The 26847-nt window shown below is 40.9% G+C and overlaps 1 protein-coding gene and 1 long non-coding RNA gene across 4 annotated transcripts in view; one reads left to right on the forward strand and one right to left on the reverse strand.

The window, feature by feature from the left end:
* LOC122551730 (zinc finger E-box-binding homeobox 2-like) overlaps window positions 1–18217 on the reverse strand; it is a 151022-nt gene extending 132805 nt beyond the window's left edge. The window contains exons 1-2 of one of the 3 annotated variants that reach the window (XM_087989233.1): window positions 17567–18217; window positions 15158–15313 (exon numbers count right to left, since the gene is read on the reverse strand). In XM_087989233.1, coding sequence (XP_087845359.1) covers window positions 15158–15230 — 73 coding nt within the window. In that variant the 5' untranslated portion in view covers window positions 15231–15313; window positions 17567–18217. Of the gene's footprint in view, window positions 1–15157; window positions 15314–15816; window positions 16249–17566 lie in introns of those variants that run through there. The other 2 variants (XM_087989235.1, XM_087989234.1) reach the window with 2 other exon arrangements.
* Window positions 17762–26784, forward strand: LOC122547992 (uncharacterized). Its single transcript, XR_006311139.2, has 3 exons — window positions 17762–17871; window positions 20125–20213; window positions 23162–26784. It is a non-coding gene; the product is annotated as an uncharacterized LOC122547992 (long non-coding RNA).
* The last annotated feature ends 63 nt before the right edge of the window (window positions 26785–26847 follow it).

A 26847-nucleotide genomic window follows, 5' to 3' on the forward strand; every position in this document is an offset into this window, starting at 1 on the left:
ATATATCCATTTATGTAAAATGTACTGTTTAAATGTGATATTTAAATCAGAGCAGAAGTATTATATCAATATTTCCATTCAAGACAAACATATACTTTACAATTAGAAATTAAATTGCCCAGGCCAGGCTGACATATCTAAATTAATTCAAAAAATATATAATGTGTCCCTCACAGTTGTGTACTGAATCAACATTTCTTCTCACTTTCACTTCAATCCAAAAATACATAAATTTTTGTAGCCACCTTCTGCCATGGCACAACTACCTAACATTTCTTCTCAAGTCCTTCATTTCAGTGTCAGAATTATTGCAACAGAAGAGCAAGAGCAATATAAACATTCCCACAAATTGCACTCTGTATATTTCCAGTGCCAGTTACAAATGGAACAGCCATTCAAGAAATGCACAGGATATGATTTCATGAATGAACAAACTGAATCCAACACAGTGCAGACTGCCAGCCTGGCCCTTAATGGTTAATGTATTCCACTAAAAAGGCTACCTCCCAAGCAACTTAACCTCTTCCAGTGAAGGAGAAAAAATGTCTTATCTATTTCTACACCTTTAACTAGAAACTATTCATTCGACTCCTCTCTCCTATTTCACACGGTAGAAACCTACTCAATGTGAGAAAACATCCTCACGTTGCTTAAATATTTAGCAAACACTTTCACCTGCAGATTGCAAATGGAGAAGGAGGTAATTGTTCGTTTGAGCACTATCTGTGTTTGAGGTGGATAAATTATGTTGTCACACACTAAAATTAGCAGCAATTTCTATCAATTTCACAATTTCCAATGCTAATTGCAATTTTACTTTTAAATATACTTGCACCTGTTTTATCATTTGGTCAAGATGTTTTAGGTACAAAGGTAGTGTAACTGAAGATAATCAGTGCTTTTAATTAACTGTACTGAAGATGTGCAAAAAGAAGCAATTATATTGCAAATGAAAGAGTTTTTTGGCCTTAAATTACTTTATTGCATATTACTGGAACACAAAGCAAAACTACAAGATTCCATTTTAAATTTTTAATTACTTTAGTATAACCTTCCTGGGAATGAGTTACTCTTATTATAATTATTAATTAATTTTGCCTTATTACTAAGTAAATCAAGCAATAATGTAAAAATTAATTAAAACATCAAAATATATATTAACTCACAAAAAAGGGTTTTTGGTGGTCACAATTTAATTTAACTTCAATATTCATTTCACACAGCAAAATTGTCTTCAAACTCAATTTAAGCACCATTAAAATAACATAGTCTCTGTTCTTAGCTAGAGAACTAGGTTTTAACCCCTCCTTGAGCTCTGTCTTCAAATCCACACTTTTTACAAGTGCAATTTAAAGCAGAAAGTTTTTTAGTACGAGAATCCTCAATGACAATTCCTTTCTCAGCCCCAATGATTTAAAACATTTTAGCTGCAGTGATGATCATTCTCAAAGCTGTTAAATGACAAAAGTGATAGCATCAAGGGAATTCAAAATTCAAAGAGCTTAGACAGTTTAAGCAAACTTAGCCGGAGAGGATAAGCCAGAACATAGGCGGTTTGATGCTTCATATGGAAAGGTGTAGAAATTAGACACAGTTCAGAGAAAACCTGCATCAAATATTAAGGACGTCAGACTAATGGCACTTAGAACTGATTTTACAACAGAGAGCCAACCCTTCTCAGACTGACAAGAAGGGGTTCGACCTCTTTCAAAATCATCTTCGTTCCAACGCCCATCCATTAAAATATGCACTCCCTGTATGTCACTTGATGGTTTGAGGCAGGAATGAGTCACAGGTTCCACGCTGTCAGCTTGTCAGGCCCCTTTAAAAAATATCCACTGTCAATTTCTTTTTTATAATTAGAAAATAACACCAATGTAGACATTCGAGTCAATCCCAATAAACTATTCCAATACTCCATGACTTAACAAAACTCCTTACGATTTGCTTTATTTCTTCACACAAAAGTGACATTACATCATGAGGGAGAAAGTGTCAAACATTGTGAAAAATGTCTTTAAGTAGATCCCAATTGGCTTCTGTGAAATTCATTTAGCGTTCTCACAGAAACACCAGTATCTGAAATCAGTGATTTGCACATGCACTTCAATATACTGTACATCGCCATTAGGTGATGCACCTTTAATGTGTAAAGAATATTGTATTTGAGAACATTGAAGGAACCAAAATTGTTCTTTCAAAGTGGCATATCATTGTCATAAATCAAGTTGTAGACAATGCACAACAGCTATCGATGGGACATCACTTGATGAGGTGCAGATGCTGATGGTACACATCAGGTTATAGAAGAGGATCGCTGGCAAGGAGACACAAGTATGTACTTAGAATCAAGGTACACTAACATCAAGAAACAGACTCTGCATCATAAAAATATGCCAGAAAGAAATTAACAAAAAAAACTATTAAACATAAACAGACAGGCTAACAAAATGCTGGCAATGAGTTAGCAGCTCTAATGCAAACAAGGAGTATGGTTGGCTTTCATTAACCACTTGAATTTAGTACTTCCAAATTACAATGCCATTACATGATGTCATTAGAAGCATCGGACTGAGCTTTGTAACTCACTGCCAGACATCTGGTATCTTTATGTGTAGTATACGTCAAGCTGAGGCTTTACATTACCAACGAAGCTTTTGTGTTTTGTATGCAGAGAGGGCACACTTTGAGTTGGGCAAACTGGCACCATCAAGATATCCTACAGTCCAATGACAGCTATACCATGAGACACTCAATGGACAAATCTCTCCAGCTCACTAAAGTCAACTCCACATGGTCAAACTCTTCTTCAGTTCAGAATCGCTGCTACTCTGACATTGTTTCCTTCTTTTCTTGCCAGTTTCAGTTGAGAATAAATGCAACTAACAGTGCAAGCAGCCAATTACTTCTAACATTGAAACCTTTGCTCCAACCACCTCAGTGAAAGGGTGAGCTGCCCATGGAGAAATACTTTGGGCCAGACAATGTATCTGAACTGTTGCTGTTGAAAAATAGGCTGTTACCTGCTTCACTGAGGACACAAATCCATTTTCCACCACAGGGTACTGATAACTGGGTCATAAGGCTGCAAACACATCATCAGTGTCATGTTGCTCCTGTCCTGCTTGTAATGGGAGTTCAAATTCAATTTCAATCATTTGATCTAAACTGAATTTGATTTCCACCACCCCTCAAACCAAGACTGTATCAAGTGACTGCATCTGTATCTGTTTACCTGTCCAAATGTTCAGCAGAGAGAAAGGGGCAACGGAGAATTGAGGATTCAAATCAGACAGTCACAACCTTATTTAATTATGTACAAATGCTTTGGGGTGTTTGCACACTAGTGATTGGATTGAGGGCAACTCTTTTATCATCAAATATGGTTGTTCAGCAAATTTTACAACTGGATTCACATTCCTGGGATTGAACAGCATTGTTCAGTTTTTGATATTTATAATCCTAGAATGTGTCTAAAATAATTGAGATGCATATCCAGAGTATGCTTATGTGGCACACAGTTCGGGGTGGGATGGGATGATATGCTTTAACTAAATGTAGTTGGCTTTAACTGGTCTGACTCTGATACTGCTTTGCACATGAAAACCTAGCACCTCCATCATTTTTAAAGACACTAAGTGTGAATGCTTTTAGCCCAAAACCAAGTCCCTTTCTCTAAGGATAAGCTATTTTATAAAGTTAAAGGTTTATATATATATTCCTAAAAAGTCAACTGTGATGTTAGTGTGCACAATGTAAACATTTTGGTCCTAATCTAATACAAGTGAAAAGTAAAGATATATATTTTGTGACTGTGTCTGACAGAATCCATGTCTATGCATATGTGTCTGTGTGTTTATATATGATATCTGCATCTGTATAGGTATCTATAGTTGCGTTTTCTCTGGGTAGTGTCTATGTGTAATTGTCAGTATACATTATTGTTTCCACGCTGTGCTCTGTGTTTTACTTCATTCTTCTTTCTTCAGTAACTTGTTTCCATCTCTCATTCAATAACATATATCAACACCCATCCAGAAGTAACATGCACATGAATAAGATAATTATTTTGGAGATCCTGCTGAAGAATGGATCATAATTTTGATTGGAGTTTTAAACATAACATGAACTTTTTTTTCTCACAGTAGATAAAACTCAGTTTAGTTGATTTCATTTGATGGGAAACAATATCAAATTTCGGACAATTGTCAAGCTGGGTGATAGGGTAAGCATTTGAACTCAAACAGGAGCTGAATATGTCATGACTTCTTTTGGGAGGCTTACAATAATGTAAATGTTGCAGAAACTATGACAACTGGAGCTGTCACAACTTAAAAAGTGATGCCTCCAACCTTTTCATAACTGGTGTGGCTTTTGATTTTTGACAAGGAACAAAGTACCTGCTTCTAGGGGTTTACATTGGCTATGGCTCCCTGCAAACTCACACCCTGACCTGCCGTGCATTCTTTCCAGTCGAGAGACGCTTCCCATGACTACCTCTGCAGAGTACCCTGAGCTCACACCTCCCCACCCCCACCCCACCCCCACCCATCCACGATTAAATCTCACAGCAAACACTTCTTTTTTTGAAACAACCTGAGGAGTGGACTACAATTCTCTCCTTTACAAAGACAGACAGAAAACAAATCTGAAGGTTGCAGAATCTATTTACTAAGCTGCTTCTCTGCACCTTGGCAAAAGGAGGTCTCAAAGCACAGATAGGAATAAACAGAGCATTAAATCAAGTAAAACTGTGACAAGGGTCAATATATATGCGTGGACAATGCCAGTGAGGCATCTCCAATCTTTTGTTCAGAGCTTAACAAAACTCTCTGGTCACACTACTTTAGCTCAACACTGCTCATCGAAAAACCATCAATAGATGCCCAGTGCCTGTCAAATGCAAAGCTGAAGGAAAGTATTTCAAAGAATGTTTAACTCTTAAGGTGAACCTTTATTACTTGAATAGAGATAGGACCGATATTTTTTCAGGCATTGGGCTACCCAAGCAGTACCCAACCATTCAGAAATGGTTCTGCGCATTTATTTCTTCAAAGTGCATCCAAAACTTTTTCTGTCTCAACAGAGAATCAATGGCTGCTGTTTATTTCCTTTGACACACAATGGACACCTTAGGATGTTCTTTTCTTTTCATTTACCATGCAATTTTAAAATAACATATTTTAAATTCTGGGTGCTCATATGAAGCAATTTTAAAGCGTTTTGCACCACAACCCCCCACCCTCACCCACACAGGCCTTTATGCTTGACGTTTGAATAAAGTGTATTTGCACTAATCAGATTTTTTTTGTATTGGAATAACTTTTCAGACCAGACCATTTGAGTTTGATCAGCGCTGTCTCCTATTAACTATAAAACTGCTGGGCCATCAAAAGAAGCAAGCTCTTCAACAAAATTATGATTGTTTGTACAGCTTTCACATAAAACCAAAAGTGACAAAATATTACAAGTACACTCTAACTTTAGAACTGACTACAATTTTTTCACAAATTTCTTTTTATTGTGTCACCAGGTTACTATGTTTTAGCTTCACCTTTACATACCCCACACCCAGAATAACAACCTCACAACAGCCATAGTAGCACTGAAAGAGTGCCTTGCATCGTGCTGACCTGCACCGTTAGGGCTGATCTTTTTTTTCCACAGAAGCCGAGAAGCTTTGTCTCTTTCACCCTACTGCTGTCAATTCGCTGCCTATGTGCTGTCTCTTTCCCAGTCCCAACCCTGTCAGTTTCTGGGCTGCCAATTTCAACTTGAAGCTTGACTGGGCTGATTTGATGTAAATACCTCGAGGGAGAACCTTGAAACTGATGAACAGTTATGTCAAGTCGATTTTGCACTGTCGGGAAAAGGTAACCTCTGCACAAAAAACAACAAGGTTAAAGAGATGGGGGCTTTGCACGTGGATTACGCTTCTCATACACCACGCTGTTTACCATCCCTTGGAAATTGTAACTGTCAGTATAAGTCCTAATTGCGGATGCAAAACCTGCCATTATAATAAAAACGGAGGCAGTGCAGACATTAAGTGTTACAGCCTAATTTGTGAGACTACTGAAAAGGTAGCGCAGATGAATATTTCATTACATTAATTACTGAAGACAACTCCTTCCTGCCAGCCACAGATGTGTGTACTGTAGCTAGCAACAGCCACTGCTAATACAACAACGTGCAACATATCCCCCATACACACACACACACACATTCATAACATAAAGTTTCAAAGGTGTTAGGCAAGTCTGAATATGCTGTCTGTACAAATGTCAAGGAATTTTTTTTTTCTGAATGAAATGCAAAGAAGGGCTTCACACTCTGACTTATCTGCTAAAAGCAAATTCTACTGGATTATCAAGACTGCTGGATGCTAGAATCGAGGTATAGAAAGTTGTACATCTTCAAGAGTTTGGTTGCATCTTCAAGAGTTGTTAAGTTGACAAGGGCTATCTGAACTAGTCGCATCTGTGCTGCCTTTTTTGTTGTTTGTTCTAACAGCAAATGAAACTCATTATTCAAGTAAACTACTTTTTCCCTTCCTATTTAGTTTGAGGTTTTCCTGTGTAGTAAGTACTTGGATTTCAATGCAGTTACCTCTCTGTGTTCATTAACTTTGCAGTGCTTGAATAATGAAGAATCTCAATCAAATAAGTAGTTTATATACATATATATTGAGCATTTATGAAATACAAGGAAATATGACATCCCATGAATACCTCATGAAGGAGACATCTTTGAGTCAAGTGAATTGTTTGAACTATCCAATCATTCCTAGCATGAAACTATGTGGAATAGCTTGGGAATTGTTTTGTGGCAGGTATGGGCTCCCATTGAAGAGATAGCCTTGTCACAACAGTGTCCATTACTGGAGACTGATCATTTTACATTGGTGAGAGCAGCTCTGTTTATAATGGGAGCTTTCCTCAAAAATGTACAATAAACCAACTGAGAGTTAACAACAAAAACAGACAAGGACTATATTTTTTACATGATAAACAAGCAACCAGCTTTACTTAGACTATCATAACGGTGGACACTTTGAAGACAGGATGGTCTATTGAACTTCAACGGTCTGTGTACAGCCGCAGGTGAGCATATCCTCAGATTAAACAGGCACATGTGCCCAAGCTGTTTATTGCATAAGTGGCTGCTGCTATCCTAGAACAAATGAATTCCAAAGTCATGCCTCTGCAATTACAGGGCTGTTTACATGTAAACTTTCAACTGCACGTAGAGGCACAAAGGGGCTCAAGAGAGTAGTAGCTAATCTTTCTTTGCATTTACCGCTTACTCTCAGAGGAAGTGTTGGTCAGCACCACAGTTTAACAGCAGAAGACACCAGGAGCTGACACACTTACAATTAGCATGTATTGAACAGTTAGCCTTTAGGTTTTACAAGCTTTCATGCATCATATATCATCATCATGAATTTTGTTCTTTAAATAAAAACTTGCTTTGAAACTTTTCCTTTGATTTTGCTGGTATTAACTAACTCTTGTAATACATGCCTCTTATGTTTCATTTATGTATTAAGTTTGAAATGAAACCACTTCACAGTGAACAGAGATCGAGTCAACCAGTATTTTAGATATAAAAAAAACAAAAGTTTGATTCCCAAGCATAATAATTTTCTTATATGAGTCATATGTTGATACTACCCCAAGGAACTGAGCAAAGGACAGCAATGTTGCCACCTTCGGTCATAACTTCACATATCTTCAACAGTCACTATTGTAAGAGGTACCTCAGGACAAAACACTGCCCATCCAGCTCATGGCTATGTTTTTGTTAGTGGGAGAAAGGGAACACAGGTGATGAGAGTGACACTTAGTGAGAAGGGGCAAAAAAAAGCAGCTTTGAAATTAAGTTTAGATCAGAGTATATGAAGTATCCGATTCATGTTAATAAATAAATAAATGGCTTGGATTCTGGATGTCATGATATCTTAATCTGCTGATCTGCTATTGATTGTTCACTCTGCCAATGACCTTGCCAGAAGTGCTCTTCCACCTTACAATCAAATACACAGTGCCGTATGTCACCAGTACAGCTCAAAACTAGTGTTTCACTACAGACCCCTGGGCAGGAGATGGCTGCAGAAGCTCACTGCACTGGCAGCACTTGCTCTGTCAATTTCCATTTTTCATCCAAAATAGTTTTGCCAACATATACAGAAGTATTCACACACAGAAAAAAAAACATAGTGTACAGTTGTTTCTGCCATAGCATGGCTTAGTTCGATACTGCATCGTATTTTCTATTAGTATTTGGAATTTGTTGTTTTATGGTTATCTGTTTTTCAGTAACTGTTCCCTCTGGTTCCGGTAATGTGTTAGAAAACGCCCTGTGCAAGCTGTCACTTAATGGGAAGAATCACTGTTCAGTCGTTTTATGCACGATTTGATATTACACATTTTCCAAAGCTCTGGCTCTGTCCACACAAGGTCCAGAAGTGACATTTTTTGCCTATGAGTGGCCTGAGCTTTCTGTCCAGTGGTCCGCAATTGGCTTGTTCCCAAAGATCTAACAGCATCCCCTCTACATTCTTACCTTTCTAAGACTAGTTTATGGTTTTATTTTGAGGTGGGTTGGGGGGAGGTGTGGTGTCCCACTGCCTTCTCTGGTGGTTAAAGTCACTTTGCCCTTCCTCTGTTCTCCTGACCCTCGCCTGCATCCCCCAGGGGCCAGGTAAGCGCCTCTCTGAACCGGCCGCTGGGAATTGCGCAGAGGCGGCGCCGCCGGACTAACCTTCCTGATGCCTAATGCGTTTCCCGGGGGATATCCCGCGTTCGCCCATCACCAGCTGCTGGGACGGGACAACGTGAACTCATGCTGTCCCCAGTGCGGTAACCCTTCACCGGTACTACCTCTTCACTCAGGTCCAAGTCGGACTTTTGCGAGTTTATTGATTTCAAATCTCCACTGGAAATGTACTACACGCTCCTAGCAAGCCCTGCAGGAACCGCGGGATGTTTGTAATCAAGCTTCACGATGTTCACTTTCAACTCCTTTCATCTCTTTGTAATCTGACTTTAAAGAGGAGATGGGCAGTTCAGCAGAGTAGTATATCATCTTCGAGGGAACTTGATCAGTATCGTCCAATCATCAGACTCTGTGGCAGGGGAGTTTGCAGTTTTAGCATCGGCTCTAACAAGATAGGAAACACCTTTCATGTTAACATTCTGCTTTCTCACAGTACCACGCTGCTCCAGCACACTGACACTTACTCTATTTAACTCACTACGCCTCAAACACGAAGTTCACGAGCGACGTTTTATTTCAAGAGAGAACGGAAAGTGAAACCTCTGGAAACGTGGTAAATTTTATCCTCTGCTGGCTTCCACCGGCATTGATGACACGAGGGAGTGGGAGCTCCTGAGAAAGTGCCCTACCCAGGGGTTAAAGCGTCTGAGCAGACATCAACCCATGCCTGGCAAAGGGCGATCCCAGCAAACTGCCTCGCACAGAAATGTTTTGTTTTAAATTGCAATCAGCTTTCTACTTCACTTACTGCCCACCCCAAGTTTGTGTGAAGGTGTGCGCTGAAGTGAACCTGGTTAAATCTGTCAGTCGTTGGAAGGAAGGGTGACAAGGGGAAGTCAGAACAGCAAAACAGGCAGCAAAGGACAACTACCCTCACTCCCTATGCTCCTGAACAAAAAAAAATTAAATAAATCGTCCAGAATGTAAGTAGCATGAAAACAGTGCACCGCCCTTCGAAACTATTTCAAAACTAAACTTGCGTTTGGAGACTGTTTCAGCCCCTTAACATCTAAGATAAATAAATAATAATGCGTGACGGATAGTTCCCTAAATAAAATTTCGAGTTTTACTCTTTAAACGAGATGGAATCGAATTCAGCTGCCCCCCTGGTTTGGGAAATTACATTCTTCTTGTTAATTTCACCAAGCCAACTAATTGTTGCGAATTGCAGCTTATTAGCTGAGTCCGAAATCTCTGGTTGGTAGCCTGCACAGCCCGTAAGGGTTCACATCCAGCGGAAAAGGCTGCTGCACTTCTACGGATTTGGAGATAAAGGTGGTCACTGATCTAAAGCTGTCACTACCCCGATCAAATAGCTCTAAAATGCCTTGACATGACAGTGCTCTGTATAGTGGGATGTCGTGCCAGCTCCACTTTTGTGTTGAATAATTTTTAAAAAAAAATTTTATAAAGACCTAAAATGTACTTGATGGATTGAAACCAAACTGAAACTAAAATAGAAACCCGTCAAAGATATTACTCCTTTCGTGGGAACACAATCCTGTCGCTCACCTTCCATGGGTGAACTGTAAGGCTGTATCATACAACCACACACACACACACACAAAATGTTGGGTAGCAGGCGTATTCAGGATGTACACCTGACCCCAGGCGCGGCAGACTCGGGAGTGGGAATTTGATCCCCTTTAGACAGTTCTGCTCAAGTGTTGCAAGCGACTGGCCACGAATAGTACCGGCATGCCATCCTGAAACATTATCTGTCTGTCTGTCAAGCAGGCCAAGGCTACACGGACAGGGGAGAGAGTGCGAGCCATGTAAGGCTGTAACTAGGGAAAGCCCAGTTAGCTCTCTCAAACACCTAAGCTATTTTCCTCGACACTAAACCCTCCTCTCCTTTCTCTCTCTCTTTCTCTCCCCTTCCACCCCCCTCTCTCTTATCCTCTCACTTTTCTTTTCATCTTGTTCTTGATGCCGAATGCAAATTTAGCCTACTGGCGGTGAAAGGGCTGAATTGTGATTAAGAAGAAGCAGCTCTTTCTTTGTTCTCCCCTCAGGGGATGTTTACTGGGAGAGACACGGCGGATCAGATATGAAAGGCATTCAGGTCACCATTGATGTGAGTGAAAGTGAAATCATACCTTAGGCATTCAAAAGACCGCAGAGTCAGAGTTCAGCTAACGGTGCCTCTGCTGTGCATATTTTCCCGTTAGGCAGAACTCTCAGACAACAAAATAAATAACTCTTCCCACAACAACATGCAAAGATACACTTCCTTTACATTTCAAAGTTATTTTTTTCGAAAAGCCTGTAAAATATTACACTTTCTGACGGCCATAGGATTGATCCAAATATATTCCTAATGAAACGTGTATGATTATGTTTTAAAAATTTCGGTTAGCTTTTTCCACAGATCCTGCATGCATCTGCTCAAACATCAGCAATTAAGTGTCGGATGATATTTATTAATTACGTTACACGCATAAAGCAAAAAAAAAATCAACAGTAATGCCACAGCAGCCAGTCTGACTCAGTCCCTCTCCCCAACCCCCTCCCCGCTATTTATGTAAAAAAAAACAGGCTAAAAAAGAGCCAACTAAAAGCCCATCAGAAAAGGTGTCTGTTATAGACGCACAGACAATTGCACCCTTGTGGAATTGTGGACTGAATAGTACAGTGGACACCCTAGCACTATTGACGTTATAAACATGTAAATGAAACACATTAGTCCTGACAATCAATTGTCTGTGATCACTGCAAACCTGCTCTCTCCCTCTCCTCTGTTCTTTGATGACAGGCGCAAAATAGCATGTACCTTGGGAAGCCGCTTTCTGGGAAATGACACCAGGAGCGAAAAAGAACGCCAGTTTTTTTTAAAAAAATCAAAATAAGAAGCCTAGAAAGCCTTCTCTTCCTCCTCAATCAACGAAAGCGCACCTACAAGGCCAGGACTAATGACAACGGGGTAAAATGTTTGGACTGGAAATAATTTGCCTTTGTTAAATCTTGAAAGCACTGTTGCCATAGATGAATGACTGCCTATCTTTTACCTTCAGTATAAGTGCAGACACAAAACTCTGCTCGCTTTAACCCGTTCCTCCAAAGTACCTTTATTGACAATGATCAATACATCTTAACAGAAAGGAAAGATCCTTTACTAATGTGTTTACAGCGGATGATGGATAGCTGCTGGGGTCTGAGGTAAGTAGAGGGGGCGGGGGGTTAAATCTTCGCAATCCTAATGAATGGTTTTATTATCTGAAAAAAAACCGGACAGTTGATTGTTATTGTGCCCGCTTTGCACTTGTACTATATTTGATATAAAATGTAATATTTACTATCAAGACCAATCACCTCACATTTGGTCAGCAGGCTGGTTGCAAATGGCAACCAAGTGTAGCTTTTACAGTTAGCTGTTACTTGCAACACCTGATGAAAGTATTGCAACAGTGTTTGGACGTTATTGAAGGTTTACAAGGCTCCACCAGTGACGTTTATTTTCTTGTTGTCTGGAGAGACTTTCTCTCCTTCTATTTCACCCTCCTTCTTCCTCCTGTTATTTTAGAACTTAAAGCATTTCTTTTGCTGCAGCTGGGCGGATTCACGAAACCTGAACTGAGACATACACTGGGTCAGCCGACCATGATGATAGGCTCACTGTTCAGCGTCGCTCAACAGAAACAGCAGTGTCGGCCCACAACAGTTAATCCCATGATAGTTTTTTTTTCCCCCTCTCTCTCTCTCTCTCTCTTCAAAGGCAAGAACAGGCTTGACGGATATCTAACAATCAGACTGTCCCAGATTCGGCAGATTTGAAATGTTAAAAATGTTGGCTGGCTTTATTTAAATAGGTTTTCTCAATTTTGTACAATCTCTCGCAGCTGAAACCCACTTCGAAACAACGTCCAAACTTTTCTTTTCAAACAGTTCTCGAGAAGTTGGTTAATTTCTCACTGATCCTGACCAAACTTTTAGCAGTTCAAGGCATGTTGTTTTAGCAGAAGTGACCAGATCGCCGGATGGGTCACCAATAAGAAAATAAATTTTAAAAATACAATGACCAGAAGGCTTACTGCGGGTGGTGGAACAGGCGGGTCAACCTCATCATTAAACATCGCGGACATTATTTCTGCAATTAACAAAAGGGCTCTCTCGCTCTCTCTCAACAGAACGCTAGCATTCCCAGGGAGTGTCACAAACGGGACCTGTGTGTGCGTGTGTGGTGTGAGTTAAGGTGACGAGGTATGTAAGGGGCGCGGGGGTGAGAGGGTGTGGGGTGGTGTGGGGGGATGGGAGACCCTAACAAAACATTAGTTACCAAAGGGTTAACCAAAACAACAAGGACAGTTTTGTCACCCTCTCCACTCGAGTAAATACACCCTGAACAACGGCGATCGACTGCCAGTTGTGAAATTGCTACATGCACATCAATTCCACTTGCTAAAAAGAAATTTGATTTCCTTTGATCTAACTGGAAATCAAAGTTACCCAAAGTATAAATTATTAAGTAAGCGCGGGTCTCCCGAGTCCTGAAACAAAACACTTAAAGTAAAAGTGTTTCAAAGTTACAGATGAGTCAGTAATCATCTGACTTGCGTTGTGACTGAAACTGACACTGCCTTTTGTTCGATTTTTTTTGCTCTCGGTATTTTTTTCACTCCCCTCCTGCCTGGCCGCACACTCGCAGCCCAGCATCTCCTCCTTCTCTTCTCTCCACCCCCCCCCCCCCCCCTCACTTCTTTCCTGCAATGCATATCGCCCTGATAACATCTTCAAATATTGCTATCAGCGGATGCACAAGCAAGGAGCTGACATCTTTTCCATGACTCCAAGAGAAGGCGGCGGTGGTGGTTTGGGGGTGGGGGTGGTAGAGAGAGTTTTTTTAAAAAAAATCTTCTCCTGCAGTCAGCGATGATAAATGCAGGCTATTCCCCGGGGGAAAGACATTTGGATGTGTGCATGTCACGGGAGAAAATGAAAAGCGTTTTTACCTGCAACCCCCATCTAACTACCAGAACGGAGGGGTGTGGGGTAGAAAAAAGGAGGATGCGCATTAAAGTGTTAAAGTAAATCATCCCGTTAAAAATATCCTGAAAACAAGATACTCCAGAAAACTTGGAAGTCACGTTAGAGATCCAGCCAGTGATCTTCAAAGCACGTTGGTATAAAAAGCAACCCTACCTTATTTGTCTCCCCTAACATTGGTTTGTAATCTCATGTTCCCATGTTTTATGAACACACACGAACACATGTACATACAACAGCAGAAAGAAGGGGAAAACCACTATTGACAGCAGCAGCGTGCTTTTGGAATACTTAGAAAGGGAGAGACAGAGAGCGAGAGAGAGAAAAGACTCACACGCAAGCATTGATATTATAACACAAAAAAGGAGAAAATCAATAAGTTTAATCTGCTAAAGGAGGAAAGAGCAGACTGTATCAAGGGGCAAGGTAGCATTCACACACACACACACAGTCTTCTCGTCCAGTCGGTGTGGACTGTACTTTAAATAGAAACTCGCGATTGCTCGCCTTTTTTATTCTGCTATTGTTAAAGGGCACTTTATTTACTGATCCAGTCAAACATATCAAGGTAGGGGTGGATTTTTCTTTGGCGGGGGGGAAGAGTACGGAGCACAAGATGAAATGAATGTTCACACAAAATGTCGAGCTGGCGGCATAACATTTGAGCTCGTGCGAGGTGAAAACATGAATAAACGCATCAACAAAGCCTGATCCCGAAACACACAGGCTTTAAATAATGTGAAGGGCGACAAACGCACACACACACACAAAACGACGAGGTATCAAGAAGGGAAACGTTTTATTCCGCTCCCGGTATCACCCCTCCCCTCCCTTTCCCCGCACCACACACAGACACATCAAAACAAAATCTAAAGAAACGTGAGAGATTTCCTCATTTTAAAAAAAAATTCGCCTGACGGTCATTTTCTCTCCTTGAGGGTTATAATTTTTGAAAGAAAAGTTGCAGTCATCTCTGAGACGGGGGAGAGAGAGAGAAAGCTTGGACAGCAAGTACGAAAACATTTAACAAACATATGTATGTAAGGTGTGTTCTGTTAGACTGAAGTGTTGCCAAAGTCTGACACGTCCTTTTTTTTGATCGAAAAGAGTTTAGCTAAATAAGCGATCGCTTGGAAAACAAACAAAAGAGGCACATAACGGTTTCCTCCCGTAGGCGAGTCAAGTATTAAGGAGAAAGAGAGAGGGGACGGGAGTAACTTTCACACAACACACATACACCACTTTCACTGGGGTGTGTGGTGGAGCTAGGAGTGGGGGTGTCTTTTCAAAGTCAATCAACATTACACAGAGGGGGGAAAATACAGCCGCTCTTCACAATCTGAGGTTAACTTTGTGCGGGAGGCGATGGTAGCAAAGGAAAGGTGCTCTCTCCTACCGTTTTTCCTCCTGGGGTTGGCTTGTTTTCGCCTCTTACACCTGGGGCCATCCGCCATGATCTGCTGCTTCATTGATAAGAGTCTGATCAGATTCCAGGACTCGGCATCGGCTCGTTCCCCCCCCCTCCCGGCTCTTTTCACGACGCTTTACGGTCCTTCGGAGGGGGAGATAGAGACAGAGAGAGAGAGAGAAAGGGAAGGAGAAAAAAAAGAGGGAGCGTTTACAAAACATACACGCCAACAATGTGTTTTACGGTACTCATTTAAATACTGCCCGCGAAATAAGGCAGAGCCCGGCCACCAGCGCTCTGTGCGGACTTGGACTCCAGTGATCCCACAAGCGGGCACCTCTCTCTCTGCTACACACGCACACCGTTCACTCTCAGCCCTGACTTTATCCCCGAAAACCTTCACCAACTGGGGGCCAACTGCACTGGAGTGGAGTGCCTCAGACTGTTCGTGAAGACAGCTGAGGCTCAGACCACTGTTATCTGTTTCTATTTCGTGTTTTTTTTTAAAAAAGAGACAAAACAAGGCGATTGTTTCCTCCTCTCGCTCCCCCCTTCCCCTCCCAACCACTCCAACCTCCAGGGGCTTGTTTTCTTGTTGACTTTTTTACTCTTTTGTTTGATGGTGAGAAGGGGGGACGCTGACTTACGAGATGGGGGAAGAGTCGGAAAGCAAGGCGCTCGATGGTACCGTTCGTTGGGCGTGAGGACCGGCATTGAATTGCTTCGCAGGACTTCCAGAGGGGGAAAAAATGTTTGATTTTTATTCCTCCTGACTGTAGGAAACGTGCGATCGTTAAACTACAGCAACGTCTGCAACTAAGGTGTTGAAGGCAAACTAACGGTGCCGGCTGAGATCAGACTCGGTGTCAATCTATTCATTTCCGCCCTCTCTGGAATTTACACTTTTACCTCTTTTTATTTACTTTTTCAACACTCCCCCTTTAAAAAAAACACACACAACTATTACAAATCCTCACTCCACACACACACACACACAAAACGCAAAGCATCAAACGCCCGCGATGATTAAAGGTGATTCCGGCTCGTGTAGACGGAGTGTAACTGTAATATGACATGACTGTGGTAATTCCCCCAAATTTACAGATGTCCCTTTTTTTTTCAAAAAAGAATTAGAAAGGACACACACACAACTGATTTACGCCAGGCGAACCAGGGCAGGAAATGATCATTTTATAAACGTTTTGTTGTGAATTCAAACCGAAACGAAAAATGGGGGGCGGGGGAGTGGGGGGGCAGTCCAGGCGCGGGTCCAAAAAAAAAGCTTCGCATCAAACAAGCGGCTAGCGCACACCAACTGTACGTTCAATGTGCAGATATTTACTCCTGTTCCTTGTAGGTATCAAAGTCCGACCGCAATCCACATAATTTAAACAGAAAACGCACACAGCAACAAAGAGCATAAGATCACTCGAAAAATGGCCAATCTGACTAAGCTTATGTAATAAAGTCACACAAGCGACCAAGCATGTCATAGTGAAAAATGCCATCAGTGTGCCACACACAACTGCACTTTCTTTTTTACTTATTTGAGTGAAAGGGGGAAATAAACAATTACGGCTGCTCCTACACAATGAAGCAAACAAGAAATATCACCCGCTCCCCTGAATTCTGAGCAGAACAGACTTCAGTCTCAAAGTCGCCTCCAACACGAACCCCACCTTTCACTTTTCTTTTGCAGTCCGGACTGAATTTTGTTAGCCGCCACCACCTTCCCTCACCCCCCCATCCCAGAAGTTTGCTGTTTTCCTTTCCTTAAAGCTGACAGCCCAAGACATTTTTTTTAAAAAGTGGAAGCACCACTTAGTTCAAAATACGATTCAAAGTTTTGGCAACAAATGCATTCACAGCGAACTGGGGACCCGGACTGTTTCACTCGGTTGTGTATTTACAAAACGTGCCTCCTGTTCTTAAACCAGTCTTCCAGAATTGAGAAAAATCTATCGATCTTGTCAAATCCCTCGAAATTTCCGTCTTTACATTGGAATTGCAACGAGGGGGGAGGCACATTGTAAGTCACTGTCGCAGCAGGTAACGGTTCCTTTGAATAACCCAGTGCTCACTAAAAATAACAACATGAAAATCACAAAACGAGAAACACACGCGTGCTGGGGGAAAATTAAAAATAAAACTGACGTTTTAGCGCAAGGATTCACAGCAGCTGACGGACATGCCTCATTTTGCCCCCTTCAGCACCTTTTTTTCTAACACCTGGATGTCAGGTACTTGAACAAAGTTTTGCGCCTAAAATGCAGGCAGGATCGGAGAGGGGTCTCCTGAAAAAAAGATTCTCTAAAGTTCATTTCCACTCGCACAACAATACCTGCGCACAAAATCTAAATCTGTAAATACAGACAGATAGATAAATGTTTAAAATACCTGCTCTGTCCTGGCTCTGTTGTTTGGTAAGACTGTTGGGAGGTCGACAGCGTGCAGATGAAGGAACATGAAGATCAAGGCGAGATTTTTGTTTAAACGGAAAGGGGAAAAAAAGAAACCTTTAAAGACTTGAGGAAGGACCGTTATTCCTGCTGTGCAGGTTAGAACTGATCGCTCCGTTGTCTCTCACACCAGGAAACACAACCTGTGGACGGACTGACGTGTTCCGCTTGTTGGAATGACATTTTTCTATAAAGAGAGTCCCTGAAGTGCGGCCCCAGAAACGCACGCCACCTATCTTCGTGGTAAGGGATAATTGAAGATCCGTAAACGTGATCATCGGTAGATGTGACGTTTTCAAACATTTTTCTCCCTCTCTCTCCCTCTGAGTGTCCAGTCCGAATCTGGATTAAATTACCTTTTCAATTCACAGCCATCAGCAGAGAGGACGGGGCAAGGGGAAGGCTGGTGGCCAGTGGAAATGCAGTTGCCTCTCTCCCTCGCTCGACGTAATCCTGAAATGGCATTCTTACAGGGTTACATGTATCTGAATGTCCTGATCACACAGCCCCGCGCTGCTCAATGACTCAAGGCAAAAAACTCCAGCCCTTTCCAACTCCTATTCAATACACACAGGCTAGGCAGCGGGAGAGCTGGGTGTATCGCTATGTTCCCCAGATGAGGCTGCCGTTCGGATCAGTCCTGGGCTTGATTCTTGTTATTTTTCACATCACCCCTCCACCTCACCCCCCACCCCAAACGCACATACACCGTCATGTTTATTTCAATGACATTTATTATTTAGCCGAAAGTTTGGCAGCTCGCGTCTTTTTGTTTGGCCAACTCCGTCCGAATCCTGAAATCCCTAACTTTTCAGCTCGTCACTGACCCTACAGAATGTGTCACTCGAAACAACCCCAAAACTTTTATGGGCTTCTACCGTGGGAACTTCTGTTTTTTTTTTCAAACAAGACACGGGAGCATCATGTCCTTTCGTCTTTTTAGGAATGGTCCCTGTAGATTTTTCTCTTCCAGTGTCTTGTGATTTGCCATTTAATTACCTCGACCTTTGAGGATAAAGCTTGAAACAGCAAACTCTTCAGATTATTCAAACCACTGTTCTGACCCTCTAACCCCAAGTAACCGATCTAAAAATGGGGGGGGGGGGGGGGGGGGGAGAGTGAATGCTTTCGATGGGGTGAAACGCACTGGCGGCCAAAGGGTTAACGCGTTAAGTTGATGAAGTTCTCGTGGGAAATAAAAGAATACCTGGTTTTAACTTAACCACGACCCACAAAGATGGATTTCGTGAGGTTGTTAGGATGAGGCAGCGCATAGATTTGGGTTTATGGGGTGTGGTTGCTAAATGCCTTATGTTTGTAAGTGCTTATGTGCGTTTATCCGCGCCACTGTGTCTGTGCGCTTTCCCCCTACTTTTATGCACCAGTTGTACTTGTCCGAATATCTGCTTCTCACCGTTAGTCCAAAAAAGCTCAGCCTCCGCAATGCTACCATTGGCTCCGTCACAGCCCCAAGCGGTTCTGACATGTCGCTAACTCCTGCTTGGTTAATTAAGTTTTCAATCACCAGACAGAGGGTGATAATAAATCGCATTGATAATTCATCGAAGCCCGTCCTTCATTATCGCAGGAATGGGAGGGGCGCTGAGGTCTTTTCCTAAGCATGTACAACTTATAAGATGTTGTGGTTTCTGTAACGAAATGTAAGTGATCTCCCGAGAGATCTAGAAAAGTCTTGATTCCCGAGATGTCTCTTTTTAACTCCTGTAATTATTCCAACATCAATGGTTAAAGGTAGCACAAGCTGCTTCGTTATAAACGACTGGAGTTATAAATTGTTTGAACAAAATGACCTGGTTAAGGGGGATTCTGTCGAAATGTAAACCGAGTTCATGGAATTTCACAGCAAAATCTCTTCCATTCCTGTCTGAGGGAAGTTCTGTGCTCACTGCCAAAAGTTTATCCAGTACTGGGGCCAGAAGTCACTTTTTTTTCATACAAAAATTTGATAAATCATTTTTCTTAACGTTGCAACATAATAAGAGTAAAGAATACCCAGAATAGACATAAAGTGGTAGAAATGGAGTCAAGCACTTGCCTCACTCGCTTACCAGGTTCAAATTGCTTCTTTTCACTTGGAGTAAATGCTCTCTGTATGCAACTCTTTAAAATGAATTTGCCTTTTGATGCATATTGCAAATGCTTTTGTTTTCTGAGAGTTTGGAGAGTAGTGATGGTGTGGAACAAACATATTGCAATAGACAGTATTCTTCAGGAAAAAGAAACACTATTTCCAGCAGGACAAAGTTTATAAAATGATAAATTGTGCAAGATTCAGTAAATGCAGAAACAAACGTTGGGTGTCATCCCATGAGTAGAAAGTAGTCTGATTTCCCTTGAGCATAATTCTAATGATCTTTATTTAACTTAGTGCTCGCCCCGGTTTAAAAATCTAATGACTAAAGAGACTAGTGATTCACTTAAAATATGTTTTCAGACGGGTTCTGTTGCTGTACTTGTGCATTATTTTTCATTTAGATGGTAGACCGATGACCTAATTGTGGAAACTCTTGTCGAGAGGTTTATTGATCTGACAGGATGAAGGACTTGATTTAACATCAGCAAAGGTACAGTCATAAAATGGCATTTCTGCAATGTTTCAATTTCCACATATACTTTTGCAAGTGTTAGAATGAATTCCTCTAATCATTTTCAAGTCTACCCCATTACTAGTTAGATCATACAGACAGGGAAGGTTACAGATTTGATTAATGCCGATTAAATGATCTCAGCTAAGGTGGCAATTGTAATTGGTTTTAGTGCTCCTGGCTAAAAGAATGGAAAATCAGCCAAAGTTCATAACATCCACTATAGAGTGGCCATGAGTGTTCATCAGGTGAGGGCAGGGCTTGAGTTGATTGATGTTCCTTGTGGCCGCATGGTTTCTGACACTGCCAAGACATGTGTAAGAATAATGATCACTTAAGGGAGATACTGCAGGGCTGGGAGTGTATGAGGAACTGTTCCCATCAAGACGTTTAGGAGAGGAGAAAAAATAGCAAAACAAACATATTGAAGTGTTTTATTAAAAAGAAGTCTGATATTTAGGTGATATTGGTTTTTTAAATTATTATTAAGATATCTAATGTATGTACAACACATTTTAAAAGAAAAGACAAAATGAGATGCATATTGCAAATGCTTTTGTTTTCTGAGAGTTTGGAGAGTAATGATGGTGGTGAACAAACATATTGCATTAGACAGTATTCTTCAGGAAAAAGAAACACTATTTCCAGCAAGACAAAGTATAAAATAATTCATTCCTGAATGACCTTTGCTTTTAGTATGAGTGTCATTAAGCACATTCTTTTGAGTTATTTATTTTTAAAATGAATACTGATAGTGATGCTTCCATTCATAGAAACATACAAAAGCTCTGCACATCATCTGACTGATCCTAAATACTAATACCACATAATTAATCACTCTCAAATATTCATCACATTCCTTCTTATATATTCTCACACAATCTTCCTCTATTCCATAGTCCACTTCACATGTTCCTCACTTGCTGTGTAAAAGATAATGTTCTAAGCTCTTTTCAAATTTCATCTTCTAAACCTGAGCTTATGTTCCCTGGGTCTAGCATTTGTAGCAATGTCAAACATAATATTAATCTTCACATTAACTATCCCTTAAACACTATTGAATAACTTATTTGAGCCTTCTGTTCTTCAAAATAAGTCATCCCAGGGTATTCCATTTCTTCTTACAATTCAAATGTCAAAGCTAGTTAACAGTTGGGTTTTCCATTTCACGATCACTCCTGATGCATAGATATCCTTGCCGTGGTACAATGAGCAGCATTATATAATATCTTCATGGCAGCCAAACTAGTGCCTTGAGCCAATTTATTGTCTTCTTGTGAAATATGTGTACTAGGTCTCTTGGTATTTTTGTTAGTTTTACTTACTGCTTTTGCTCACTGAACCCATTAGGTTCTATAAGGATTTGTCCATTTTCCTTGTTCATTTTCCCTCTGCCAATGAAGCCATGCAGTTTGCAGTGGCACTTTATAAATTTATTTTGCAATTATCCACTTTTCTATTCATCTGCTGAATCAATTATGACCCCTTTATTCAGCCTTTGTTATAGTTTTTCGATTGACATGTTGTTCTGCATTATGTGCTTTGCGACTGGGATGAACATTTGCAAAATTCTTTTAACTTCCAGGGGTTGGTAGAAAACCTAAGATCAGAAGCCAATTTGGAATCCAAATGAAATGATTGTTGACTGCAGCAGCCACAGCCCAAATCCAATTCAGTAAAATGTGATCCCTAATGTGTGAAGCCCCTATTTATTTCAGTGTTGTACCAAAGCTGCCAATAATCCAAATAACGACAGCGTTAATCTGGATAATTTTATTCAGTACCATTAATTTAGGGCAATCTGAAGGAATTTTGCTTCAAATGGTCTTTTCCTTTAAGAAATCTATATTACAAAGTACCTTTTTTTGGCAATTGCCCACTTTGCATATATGCAGCAGATTATTGTAAACAGTACAATACAATCTGTGAGGCATGTCACTGTATTTGATACAAATTTATAAAAACAATCTGTGAGAACATGTTGAAAATGTGCACTCTTCAGTTCAGCAGACTTGAGAAGATAACATAAGAGTTCTTTTTACAAAACAAATTAACCTAAATTTTACTTGGTATCTAAAAAGTAAATTCTCACTGACACTGAAAACAAAGTGTGTTTGTTGATTCACATTTTATGAATGTTAGGAGTCCCAGTTGAAATACAAAAGTGATCAAAATCCTTGTCGGCAATGAAAGCACTGGTATTGCTTTTAAAAGCTGTTTCTGGGCCCATCTGGGTCAATGTAAGATTGGTGTCAGTTCATATAGACAGGAAGGGTCATAAGGCAGGCATAGATTTACAAATAGAGGTGAAAAACAGTAGCATTTGGGAAGCTCTTTGTTGATCTCACTCCATGCCACTCAGTTGTTGAAGGCAAGTCTGTAGCTAGTTAATTAGTCCCAGCTTCTTAGCAACAGTTTCCCACTCCCTCAAACCTCCCAAGATGAAGTGGTTAGCTATAATTTATGTGAGATATTTCAATCAATATTTGATTGAATGCAGAAATGGTTAACTGAAGTGACAAATTGCACCTTTGTGCCTCTTATCTATGTAAATATACAGAATGCAAATATTGTACTTGCTATTGTCATTTTGTACGGTTCTGCCAAATTAAACCTTGTGGCATAACTGTTTCTAAAATTCACCACTTTGACAGAATTTATAGAAATACATTTCCACCAGCACTTACCACCACAGGTTTCCTCTCTTTTCAGAAGGATAAAATATATTCTGGACACAGTTCTGTGAGCATCAGTAGTACTCTGGCACCACACCTAAATGGCCATATTTCATTTATGAGTCTGGACTGTGAATCTATTTAACTGTGGAGAAAAGCATAGTTAACCTTGTTGGTGTCCTCATTGAAGCCCTTCAGGGCACTAAAGAACACTTAAAATTATGAAACCTTGTCTAATGCTTTCCTTTCCAGGCCTAGGACACTGAGAAGGCTTGTGGTATTCCCACAAAGATCCTAGCTAAAGGCCTGCGCGCTCAGCAGTGACGAGCAATTAAACCTGGATCTATCCTAATCTCGGCCCGGACAATCTCAAAGGCCAACCTCCCATCTATAGAATCCATCTATCAGGACCATTGTCAAGGAAAGGCGGCTAGCCTTCTCAAAGATCCATCCCACCCTGGCAATCCTTTTCTACAACCTCTACCATTGGGGAGAAGGTACAGAAGCCTGAACACACACACCAGCCGATTTTGTAACAGTTTCTATTTTACTGTTTTTAGAATAATGAATAGACTCACAATCTCTTAACATTTGCCTTAACTGTGCTTTTGCTTTTGTCACTGTTTACCTATTATTTACTTATCTATGCTACTTAACTCTGTGATCTGCCTGTATTGCTCACAAGACAAAGCTTTTCACTGTGCCTCGGTATATGTGAAAATAAATTCAATTAAAATCTCTGATATAAGTTTTCTGGCTATATTCAGGACGGGGGGGGTGCATCCGAGGAGCAGGAAAATTGACGTTTCGAGCAAAAGCCCTTCATCAGGGCTTTTGCCCGAAACATCAATTTTCCTGCTTCTTGGATGCTGCCTGACCTGCTGTGCTTTTCCAGCACCACTCTGATCTAAACTCTGGTTTCCAACATCTGCAGTCCTCACTTTTACCCTATATTCAGGACATCCCAGTATTACAATGTGCACCTCAAACAAGCATTAACATATGCAAAGGAGATGTTTCAGGCTAAAGTTCTGGACATCTGGTATATTGTGTGATGTATTTCCAAAATGCAGAGTATATGCTTAATGACCACCCAATTGGATGCTTAGGAGTCTACTTATTAGCTACAAAATTGATGCGGCACCATTGAGTTTCTTGCCCACGGTAGCTTCTTCCAGTTGAATAATGGCAAGTTCAAAGCCATTATCTTTGGCACTCACCACACATTCAGGTCACTTATTCTAAACCCTGACTTCTATCTTAGATTAAAGAACACTATTTTCAGTTTCAGTGTCAAATTGGACTTCCAGCTAAGTGTCCAATCCAAGACGCTTTTCATTATAAAGACTGCCAGAGTCTATTTCCTTCATTATTATCTACTACTTAACCATCCTCTTCCCATTGCTTTTGAAAATCATATGTCAACTTTCATCACTTTGAGATTCTGTCACCTCAGTGTTTTCCTGGATAGTGTTCTTTTTATCATTGACCATAAAGTTTAGGTTATTTGAAAACTCTTCAACCTACATCCTATCCTGCATCAGGTCACCCAGGCACTTTGCTCATTCATATTAGTTCCTGGTTCCCTCAGTGCCTCAAAGTTTAAAGTATAATTAAAAAAAAATTCTCTTGGCTTTGTTTATCTGTGCCTTTGTCAACTCCAATGTACCCATATGCTCTGTTCTAACCTCTTACGTGTATCTACTTTGGATGTGAGCATAAGAGATACAGTTAGTAAGTTTGCAGATGACACCAAAATTGGAGGTGTAGTGGACAGTGAAGAAGGTTACCATCTTGATCAGTTGGGCCGATGGGCTGAGAAATGGCAGATGGAGTTTAATTTAGATAAATGCGAGGTGCTGCATTTTGGGAAAGCAAATCTTAGCAGGACTTATACATTTAATGGTAAGGTCCTCAGGAGTGTTGCTGAACAAAGGAATCTTGGAGCACAGGTTCATAGCTCCTTGAAAATTGAGTCGCGGGTAGATAAGATAGTGAAGAAGGTGTTTGGTATTCTTTCAGAGTATTGAGTACAAGAGTTGGGAGGTCATGTTGCATCTGTACAGGACATTTGTTGGGCCACTGTTGGAATATTGCATGCAATTCTGTCCTCCTTCCTATCAGAAAGATGTTGTGAAACTTGAAAGGGTTCTGATTAGATTAGATTAGATTAGATTAGATTACTTACAGTGTGGAAACAGGCCCTTCGGCCCAACAAGTCCACACCGCCCCGCCGAAGCGCAACCCACCCATACCCCTACATGTACCCCTTACCTAACACTAGGGGCAATTCAGCATGGCCAATTCACCTGACCTGCACATCTTTGGACTGTGGGAGGAAACCGGAGCACCCGGAGGAAACCCATGCAGACACGGGGAGAACGTGCAAACTCCACACAGTCAGTTGCCTGAAGCGGGAATTGAACCCGGGTCTCTGGCATTGTGAGGCAGCAGTGCTAACCACTGTGCCACCGTGCCGCCCACAAAAGATTTACAAGGATGTTGCCAGGGTTGGAGAATTTAAACTACAGGGAGAGGTTGAATAGGCTAGGACTGTTTTCTCTGGAGTGTCGGAGGCTGAGGGGTGACCTTGTAGATGTTTATAAAATCATGAGGGGCATGGGTAGGATAAATAGACAAAGTCTCTTCCCTGGGGTAGGGAAGTCCAGAACTAGAGGGCATAAGTTTAGGATGACAAGGGAAAGATATAAAAGAGATGAAGGGGCAACGTTTTCACGCAGAGTGTGGTACGTGTATGGAATGAGCTGCCAGAGGAAGTGGTGGAGGCTAGTGTAATTGCAACATTTAAAAGGCATCTGGATGAGTATATGAATAGGAAGTGTTTGGAGGGATATGGGCCAAATGCTGGCAAATGGTACTAGATTGGGTTGGGATATCTGGTCGGCATGGACAAGTTGGACCAAAAGTTCTGTTTCCGTGCTGTACATATCTATGACTGTATGACTCTACTTACCTTCAGCCCACTGATCACGTATTGAAGTGTCTCGACCCTGCATGGACCTTAAACCTCTGACTTAACCACTACCAGCTCCTCATTTAAGCAAATAATTTCTTTGATCAAGCTCAAACTTGTGTTCACCTCTATTAGTATGTCCTTTTGCGGGTGAGCACCCATTTTTGTCCAATTACTTCTGTAAAAACAGCTTGGAACATTCAGCTATCTAAAGGAGTGATATAAATGTGTGTTTTTCATTTTAACAGAGGCACGATACTGTTTATTTCAAAGAAGGTAATATTTTTCTTAAAGTAAAATAAATGAATTTCATGCAAACATTTAAATGTTCATATACTAATCTACATACTCCAGAAAATTAATGTCATGTATTAATGGACTGAATTGTGGAGGAGAAAAGGGAGCAGAAATGAACTTTTAATGACTTTGTTCTAGGATTATGGATTTATTTGTGTCGAGACATGTTTATATAAAAGTGTCAGAACATCACTGTATCCAAAGATCAAAAAGATGGCTTGGTAATCTGACCAACGTAATTGCTGGTAGAGACATCTGTCTCGCCTGACATTGCAAATGTGTTGCTCAGCTTCAGCAGTCTACCTGAACTCTGTTAAATATAACCCGGGACGATCTTAGGTTATAAACTTGTCATTTGAATATATTTCACAACAATCTTCACAACACCTTCCCTGAAGTCAGAAAGTGACAAGCTTTTTATCTGATAATGCAGTTAGCCAATCTCATGGAGTGCAACAACATCAGACAAACTCTCAGCTCCAATCCCTGTGGTGAGAGAATGGAACATCTATAGGAGACACACTTTGGAGTCACAAAGAAACAGGAATGGCTCCAAAATGGCTGCAGTTCTCTTTGAAGCCAAAGGTGGTCCTTGCCTGGCACTAGTAAGAGTACTCTTCACCCCTGTGGTTTCTATGATGTTATCTTACATGTCCTACTGTGTGCT

The sequence above is a fragment of the Chiloscyllium plagiosum genome, unplaced genomic scaffold, assembly GCF_037043375.1.
Source record: "Chiloscyllium plagiosum isolate Xiang-an unplaced genomic scaffold, Cpla_swu_hap1 HiC_scaffold_7, whole genome shotgun sequence".
Classification (NCBI taxonomy): domain Eukaryota; kingdom Metazoa; phylum Chordata; class Chondrichthyes; order Orectolobiformes; family Hemiscylliidae; genus Chiloscyllium; species Chiloscyllium plagiosum.